The sequence below is a fragment of the Tenrec ecaudatus genome, chromosome 3 (assembly GCF_050624435.1).
Source record: "Tenrec ecaudatus isolate mTenEca1 chromosome 3, mTenEca1.hap1, whole genome shotgun sequence".
NCBI lineage: Eukaryota > Metazoa > Chordata > Mammalia > Afrosoricida > Tenrecidae > Tenrec > Tenrec ecaudatus.
The window spans coordinates 99,803,402-99,812,592 of record NC_134532.1 but is presented as its reverse complement, the minus strand read 5'-3'; the positions used below and the strand labels follow the sequence as shown (position 1 = coordinate 99,812,592).

Sequence of the window (9,191 nt, the reverse complement as noted above, 5' to 3'; positions counted from 1 at the left end):
GTGGGCGGGCCTGCTTGGAGACGGATAGAGTGGTTGTCTCTCCTAAGATCATTGGAAATACGTTTCCAATGGTCTTAGGCGACCCCTGTGAAAGGGTTGTTCAGCCCCTAAAGGGGTCACAAGCCACAGGTTGAGAACCTACCAGGGGAAGGCAGCCCCTAATACATCATTACAGACCCAGTAGGCACAATTGTACAGCGATAGTAAGTAAAGATGATAGTAGTCATAGAGAGCATGACAGAAGAGAAATATAGAAATAAATGGAGTCAGACACATCTCATGGTAGCATGCTCAGCCCCACTTGGTGGCCCATGTGGAGAGAGATATTTAATGCTAGCCCAGGCTTTTATATTCTCTGGGGACATGCAAGTCCCCTAATTATAGGTGAGGACCCACGTCACAGGAAGGGGTTGTGCTATTGGGAATACAGTAATGGGAGGGGAGATTGGGGATATACATGTAGCAAGATGGGCAGATCCTAGATTTAGGATGGCAGCTTAACTTTGACCTGTTCTCTGGGTCTCCATAGGAACCATTACCAGTAGGGTGTAAACCCCACCTACAGGAACCAAGCTAATGGTTAAGAGATTCAGGGAGAAGTAATCCATTGTTTCCAGCAGCAGGGAGCAGGCCCAGCCCTGTGGTGTGGGGAGACAGCAGTCTGGCAGTGACTGCCTTCAGGGAAGTTGTCTATAAGCATCTGATCCCCCACCCCCTCCCAAGAACCTGCTCTAAGGACTCTAGTTTATTGGCTCTTAACAGCATCTAACATACAAAACCCCTACTTAGAGCCACTGAGTCAATTCAGACTGATCACCAGATAACTGCTCCCCCTAGGGTTTCCAAGGCTGTAGTCTTTATGAAAACAGCATGGTAACCAAGAACTTCAGCCACTGGACCAGTAGGACCCAGTCATTCATGATGGACTAAACTCACTGTCATCATGTCAATAGCCATCATCAAATAGTGGCACCTACTTGCCAAACAATGAGATGAAAGATAAAGCTCTGTATTCTTAACAAGGACCAAGTGGATCAAGATGATTCAACTTGGTGAAATAATGAAGACAAAAAAATGCATAATTAAATGAACATGTTTGGTTATATTCTAATAATCTATGTACTTTCATTCCCCTAATATAACTTTAAGCTTCAGAAAGTCCAGAACTTTGTTTCAGTCATCCTGACACATAATATTTTTGCATATTAATAGATGTCCAGTAATCTTTGAATAAATGGATACCTATGCGTACTCAATAGTGGAATTTAAGAGTTATTATACACTAAGAGATAAGAAGTAGCCACTAAATTTATTAAAAAATGAGATGGGATTAAAAAACAAAGATTAGAACTCAGTGAATTAGAACTATGAAAGACTTCTTAAATGTTTGCTTTAAGCTCACTTTGTAAAGGTATCTGGGAACTGGCTGTAAAGGATACTAGACAACCAGTAAGGACTAAGTGAACTGTTCAAGTATATATAGAACACTAACAATAAGAAAAGGCCTTATAAAGGACATAGTGAGAAATAACACACAAGACAAAATGATAAGGTTAAGAGGACTGAAAGGTCATCTTTGGCATTGCTAGCTGGCTCTTGAGTGTTTCCCTCGCGGCACCCCAGGATGCAGACAGGACAGGCTGTGAACGAGTAAAAGCACACTGCAGGGCTCACTCTAAGTTGCCTCTAGGTAGGTTCTAACCTCCAGCCTTTTGGTTAACCATGTGCATCACGTAGGGGCTTCTGGAAAGGTACTATCATCAAACATTTACTAAACTGAACCTATTTCAAAATGACACTATTTTATACAAATAACTAATGCTTATCATAAGTTGATTGTTAGGAGATTAAAGCTAGTATAACCAAAATCCAATAGACTGAAATTAGCAGATTTACTCAGCTTGTGATCTTTTGGATCTGCACACAAAAATCTATTTGTTGTACTAAACCTGTCCTAGCTACCAGTGAATACCAAATATAAACACATTTCCAGACAAATTTAAAAGATACAAATTTAACTTTATTTCACCGTCATTTAAAGCTTGATTTTATCAAACATAAAAAATATTTTTAGAGTCCTCTACCACAGAAAATTAAACAGTAGAAACATCCATAGCTTCATAGGTACAGGTTATATAAATATTATCAAATGGAAATGCTTTCAACAAAGGAATTATACATCTAAATAAATGGTGGAAGGATCCCTAAATTTCATTACTCCTAGATTATATATTTTCAGGATCTAAACAAAGATTCTGAACATTCACTTTTTTTAACTGTAATTTTAACTAAACCTCAGCCTACCATTATTCTGACTCAAAATATCTGATGTAGGAAGGTCTTTTTAGCTTTACAGTAAAAGTTTTCCCAACTACAGTTGACACCTTTAAAGAATGGGCATTACAATGCTGCTGAACTCTGCTAGGCCCCTCTAGGACAATGTGCAAAGCTCTTTTCAGTCAAACACACTAACATGGGAATAGCATAATCTTCTTGAATTCACGATGTCAAGTCTATGTGATCAAGTCTATGTGACGTTAAACAGGCCAAAAAAAAAATCAGTAGAGTATGTTTCCCCCATCTTAAAAATCAACCAATGAAATAAAGCATATCAGCTTGTAGTTGATTTAGTTTCAGGAAAACACATTTGAGAATTGCAAAAACATTATTTTTCTCATCCCATCCCTCAGTCATTGACAGGAATTTTGTAGGCCACCGTGCTATTTACTTTGTGAATTGTAGTAGTGAATGAACGAAGACGAACTTCCTCAGAATTGGTAATGAACTGTGGTCCTGATTCTTCCCATTTTTCAGGTACAACCAAATCTTTATCTGTATAAATCAGCAGATCAAATGAACCTACATTGGAGATAAAAGTACATCAAAGTATATTAATTCTGAAAATATCAACCAACCTTCCCTGTCTGTTTGAACCACCCAGAGTATTAGGTTAGGGTTTTAACCCTTTTTTTTTCAATGAAAATATATTTAATACAGAATATATTGCATTCTGCTGGTTTGTCTTAGGAAAAGCTGCAGGTCCTTTTCCTTTTTAAAGAAGAAACCGTTAAACATAACAATACATGTTACTGTCCCATTGGAAAAAAATGAATGCAAGCCACAGGAGACAACACACTGGCTTGTTCACTGTGGTATCCTAGAACCCAGGCTGTCTTGCATGCAGTACGCATTCGGTAAATACTTGATGAACGAAAGACTATGATTAAAGAGCAAATCACAGTAACAAGTATGATCTTAATCATATAATAAAAATGAACAGAAAATAAAAGGCTTATCAGAATGGGTATTATGAATGTTTTCATTTTTCTTCAGCATTTCCCAGTTTTCTAGAATGCACATATATTACTTTTGTTTTATAATGCTCTCTCGCAATTATATTACAAGAAAAACATAAAAGTGAGTTTGTCTTTTCCCCATGCAGTTAAATAAATGAGACATCTTATAAATACTTACAAGAACCTTCCAGCAGTGGCAAAAATGTTACTGTTGCTGTGATCTGTCTTATCACTGAACGAATTTCATCTTGGATAGCTTTCTGAGATTTTTCTCTGGGTGCACTTCAAAGAAACCAAACCAATAAATAAAGTTTAAAAACCAAGCCAGAAACCAAACTCATTGCCATTGAGTTGATACCAACCCATAGAAGCCTTGTCTTTCACCAGAGGAGGAGTTCTGGTGGTTCCTAAGTGCCCAATGCCTAACTACCGCAACACCAGGATTTCTATGGAAAAAAAAACCCCCTTAGGCTTTAACAAGCTAATTAAGACACGGTAGTGACTTAAGATCAACTACCTTCTTGTGATCCTGAAATCACAGAATGCATTACAATACTTTAAGTAATTAATAAAATTATTTAAAATATTTTAAATAACTGTTTTAGGATCTATAACCTAATAGGCATAGTAAATAGCATTATTATTGTCAATTTATCCCTCCAATTATCTTTTAGGACCGGTCTTAGTATCAGTATCTTACCCTTTGGTATCAGATGATTAGAAACCTTTGCGGCAGTCTCATAACAACATATGGAATCTAACACATTTAGTTGGTATCACCAGTTTGGTCTTTAGTAATGCCTGAAGTCTAACTCCCAATTGCTTCCAATAAACATTAAAGCTGTATGCAAAATTATTTATGTAATCTAAAGACAACCTATACAAAAGGGTTCAGAAGCAAAAGTACATGTAATTATGAGCACCAACTACAGTTCAGAGTTTTCAGTTAACTATGCTGACAACACCATTCACTCTGCGGAGTCCATCGAACTCACTGTGGCTCCACAGTGCAGGGCTGAGACTGGAAAGCCGTTTTTCTCCCAGGATAATGGTAGCCATCAGCCTTTTCTAGCCAGGAATCCTGAACCTTCAGACTCTTAGGGACATTTTTGTTCATGATTTGGGAAGTTTCGGACACTAAAGAAAGTGTAGCAGGGCTATTTTGTAAGCAAGGTGAGAATTGAAAATCCCTTAGATTTAAGTACACTTGTTAAAGGGCCATTAAGTATAGCTTGAATAGTTTTGCCTTTTGGTTTTCCATTGCCATGAAGTGAAACCAAATTCATTGCTATCTGTCTGGGTTTCCGAGGTCGTAATTGTTATAGGAACACAGCTCCGACCTTCTCCCTTCGAGCAGGTGGGTTAGCACTGCGGACTACACTAGCAGGGCTCCTGACACCACATCCACTCAAGCTTAGACTTCACTGAAGTTCAGTGATACGCATCCTGAAAAATTGTGTTAGAAAGACTATCTGTAAAAATCAATGATGTGTCAAAGTGAACACAATTGTTTTCCCTAGGAAATTGAAAATAAAATCAAGTTTGTATTAGAAAAATTTTATCCAATTTACATGACAGTAGTTCCATATATTCAGAACTTATCTAGTAATAAAAATAAGGATTGAAAATGAGACAGTAAAATTAATTTCATACTTGCCTGTCATCCTTTGCAGTCTTGTCACACTCAATATCAAACTGCCACCTTTCAAGGACCTCACTACTTTCAATATCTGAGATGACCACCACCAGCTTCTGAACGGAACATTTGTATAACCAATCTGTAACACACAACAAAGCGTCTTTTTTTGGTCCACTGCACTGCAAAACTACTCTTTTCTGAAGTTTCCCTTCTTATCCGTGGCAAAGTCCTACAAACTCAACACTCTTCCACCTCTTAGGAAATCTGTCTCATTGATAATTTGGCTTATTTTAAATTCTTAATATTTGTACCTAGCACTGGGATGTAGTGCATGGTATTTTCATCCTCAATTAAGCTAAGACTGAAGGAGATGGGCATTAGTCTAATCAACACATCAACAACTGTGAAATTACAACTGTGATTACTGCCCTAGTGATACCTGCTACAAGAGCAGTTGGGTACACTGACCCACCCAGGGAAGCCTCTGAGAATCAGACAGCATGAGCAGGCTAAAAAGGGAAGGAGGTACACACCTTAAACACTCAAACACAAGAGCCAAGGATCGGAGGACTGAAAGACCAGTGTCACTTTATAAATAAAGCAGGATGACCAATATTAAATTTGGAAAGATAAATAAATAGGTACCAGATTATACACGGCCATGTGACCTAAATGAAGATACTATGCTACTAGAACCAGGAAAGTCTTTATTTTGAAAGCAGGGCCTGGTATAATTAGACGTGCATTTCAAAATAATTAATTTATTAGTATTCCAGCAAGCTGATACTGAAAGCATGTAGGAGGACATGGTGATAGAAATGGAGTAGAAAAGAGATGTCATGGTGAAAACTTACTGCATTATGCATGGGGGTAAGGAAAAGGAACAAATCAGAAATAGCTCCATGTTTCTGGTTTGTATTGCTTACTGGTTAGCCGTCTGAGCTGTTCACTAGGATAGATAATGCAAAATATCATTGGGATATTGACTGAGAAAGCCTCTCATACTTAAGTGGGCTGTTAGGATATTTAGGTTAGATCTAAATTTGTAAAGGACACCTGAAGTAACCACAAGGCGGGCAGTTCAAATTCACCAGCAGCTGGTCCAGAGGGGAAAGGTTATCTGTGCTCCTTCATGGACTGTTTTGGAAATCTCATAGAGAAGTTGTTTTATCCCATTGGGCCTCCATGCGTCAAAATTGACTTGACAGCCAAATACACATTAAAAAAAAAACCCACCTAATCTCCACTGAATTGATTGTGACTCCTATCAACCTAATAGGACAGAGTAGAACTGTTCCTTTGGGTTTTTGAGACTTAAATCTTTATGGGAATCGCCTCTTGGCCTTTTGGCTAAGATCAAGTGTACTACATCTGTATGGAAGCAAGCAACTACATCTTTCTTTTGTGTTGCAGTTGGTGGATTCGAATCGCTTACCTCATGGTTAGCAGTTTAGTGTGTGACATTCATGACTCTAACACTCACTCAATCATATCATCAGTTCTGACTCATAATGACCTTATTAGATGGAGTAAAAGAGCCTCTTTGGGTTTACCTAGACTAACCTTTTTTTTTAGCTTAACTCTTTATGGGGCAAAAAGCCTGACCTTTCTCCCAAGGAGCAGCTAGTGGTTTTGAGAAAGCTCAAGCAATATACCACCATGTGCAATACTGCATATAAATTTGCATGCCAACTACATATGCACATGTCAGAAGGCACATAGAAATAAATTTTAAAGTGAAAGGAGGGACCTAAATTTGGGTCCTAAAAGAATCTTGCAACTGATGTAGCACATGCAGAAGCCAGCAACCTTCTGTGTATGCTGGCAGGCAGTTCAAAGAAACAGACCACCAGCTGGATGGATGGGCATAAAACAGCAACCTTTCATCTCTGAAAAGGAAGAAGTTGAATAGCAACTTGAAGGGGATTAATAAGAGGTCATTTTTCTTCTCATAAAACCAGAGATGATGCCAATGGGAAGAATTGGAAAATATCAAGCAGAAGGAACAAGGTAAAGTCCCTGAGAAGGCTAGAGGGAATTAGATTCAAAATAGGGAAGAATAACTCCTCCTTTTAAATCAAAATAAACGGGGACCAAGAAGTTAAATAAGAAAGCCCAGAGATACCTAGAGTGTCATTCATGTGGTCTCAAAGTAGACCCGTGGTTTAGGCAAAACTTACTTCTCTAACTAAGATGAAGACTCAGCTCTAAAGATCCCTAGAGGGTTCCAGGCTAATTGACCTTGGTGTAGCTCTATGAATGACGAAGGGAGATTTAGCCCTTACTCTCACCTCTAAATGCAACTTTGGAAGAGGGAGGATGCTCCTACTGGTGTGCTTCTTGCTAGCTTGTATCTGAGACCATAAAAGCCTCCCCCAGCCCTCCAAACAATGACCTCATTTTGCTATTCTGATAGCATTACCCAACTAAAGCAAAAGCTCTCTGACGTGGAAAACTCAAGTCTAGAGACACCCACCATTGCTTGCGAATCTACTCACATAGATATCAATGGCAGGAAATGCAATGCAAAACTCAAGTTGCCTTCAATAATTAAATACCTTTCAGCTGGTCCACCACATTGTTTAGGTATTTTATGAGCTCGGGGTCAGTAGTCACAAGCAAAGTGAGTCCATATTTTTGTACTCGTGTAAAGGTTTCAGATGGATATATGCCACGCTGATATAAAATGCTGTTTATGCCAAAAGCTGAAAGCAAAAGAAACGTTGAAGAAAAGTTATTATCATTCCCACTTTAGAAAACAAATATTTCTGCCCTAAAACTGTAAATGCCTAAGCACCGGCGTTTGTTTGTGCTGCAAATTAAAAGCCGAGTAACCAGTAACCAAACACAAACTCGCTGCTCCGACCTTGGCGACCCTATTTGATAGGGTACAAATGTGTTTCCGAAACTAACTTTTGACGACAGTGGAAGAGCCCCATCTTTCTCATGAGGAGAGGCTGGCGGTTTTGAACTGCTAGACTTTTGGGCTAGCGGCTCAAGGAGCAATCCACTACACCACCGGGACTACTCTACTCTGAATGCGGGTGCTCGAATGGCATGCCAGAGCCACCAAACCTTGTTTCTAGGGGAAAGCCAGCAAGGTATGCCTTACAGAAGAAAACTCAAACGCCCAGATGCATTAACCTACCCCCGCCACATGGTATCCATAGTCCGGCAGGGTCAGGGTTAGATGTCAAAACAAGCTCGGACTAGCTTTTTCTCCTCCGGCTCTATTACAAGTTGTGGGTGCAGCTGGCCTGGCGTGTGTCGCCCGCCTCGGCCGGGCAGGGGCTGGTTACGAAAACAGGCCGAGTGGCACGCCGGTCCCGGCGCGCGGGGAAGCGGACGCTCCGCGCCCGGGGCCCGCACAGCTCCGCGGCCGCGGGGCCGCCATGCGGCGCGTGCGCTCGCCTCTTCCGGGGGGGCCCGGTCCCGCCGACGGCGCGGGGCGGGCTTGGCTTCCGGCCGTGCCGGTGCAGCCCGCATCCCCGCCCCGCTCCGCCCCGCGGGGCCTGAGGGACGGCCTGCGCCCGTTGGGTGCTCCGCAAGCCTAGCCTGCGCGGCGGACTCACAGAAGAACTCGGCGACAATCTCAGCGCTCCCGCGGAGGGTGATGCCTTGCTCCCGGGTGAGCTGCAGCGCCATGGCCGGGCCCACAGGTAAAGGGGCGCCCTTGCGCCAGGGAAGTGGGAAGAGGGGCGGCTCTGGCTGCAGTTCCCCGCCACTCGGTTCAAAAGTAACGTCGCCGCCCGACGTCAGGCCCTTCGCGCAGGCGCGCCAAGCCGCTTGGTAGCGCCCCACGCAGCGGCGTCAGGCCCGCCCCCTCCTCCCGACTCCGCCCCCTCACCCTGACTCCGCCCCCGCCGGGCGTTGCGCGTCGGCGAAGTCGGTGGGCCTGCGGTTTCTGTTCCAGGTCGGGACGCGTGTGGTCCTGTGCTTTTGGGTAGGCGCTTTCAGATTGAGGTGGGAAGTGGGCCGAACGGACAAGCCGGACTATCCAGAATCATGTCTGTGGGCCGAACACAATAATTTGAGTGCCAAAGCTGTTTTCAAACGGATGCGCCCGTACCCCTCTCCAGTGCCCGCTAGCGCCCCAGTAATCTTCGTCCTTGGTTAGGTTGCCCCCTAGTGGACAAACGTGACTATGTGCGCAGCAGCTTAGCCTCAGCCTTCAAAGGCCTGATAATGCTCGCGTGGTTTTGTTGTTTTTCCGCTGGTTCCGTTTAGGGATTAAAGGAACAGGCCGCATGCGCTTT

The 9,191-nt window shown here is 42.2% G+C and overlaps 1 protein-coding gene across 1 annotated transcript; it reads right to left on the bottom strand.

Moving 5' to 3' along the window:
* Positions 1 to 321: 321 nt before the first annotated feature.
* MAD2L1 (mitotic arrest deficient 2 like 1) lies at positions 322 to 8,696 on the bottom strand. The gene is made up of 5 exons (XM_075543865.1): positions 8,508 to 8,696; positions 7,494 to 7,640; positions 4,954 to 5,074; positions 3,475 to 3,578; positions 322 to 2,859 (listed from the first exon to the last, which is right to left on the bottom strand). The coding sequence occupies exons 1-5, from the start codon at positions 8,578 to 8,580 to the stop codon at positions 2,687 to 2,689; spliced, it is 618 nt and encodes a 205-aa protein (XP_075399980.1). The 5' UTR covers positions 8,581 to 8,696; the 3' UTR covers positions 322 to 2,686.
* Positions 8,697 to 9,191: the final 495 nt, after the last annotated feature.

Excerpts from the sequence above, each read along its gene's own strand:
- MAD2L1 (XM_075543865.1), bottom strand. The coding sequence starts at position 8,580 with ATGGCGCTGCAGCTCACCCGGGAGCAAGGCATCACCCTCCGCGGGAGC. Across the intron at positions 5,075-7,493 it reads TGTGGTGGACCAGCTGAAAG|ATTGGTTATACAAATGTTCC; the intron begins GTATTTAATTAT and ends TGTGTGTTACAG. Across the intron at positions 3,579-4,953 it reads AAGACTGCAAAGGATGACAG|TGCACCCAGAGAAAAATCTC; the intron begins GCAAGTATGAAA and ends GTTTCTTTGAAG.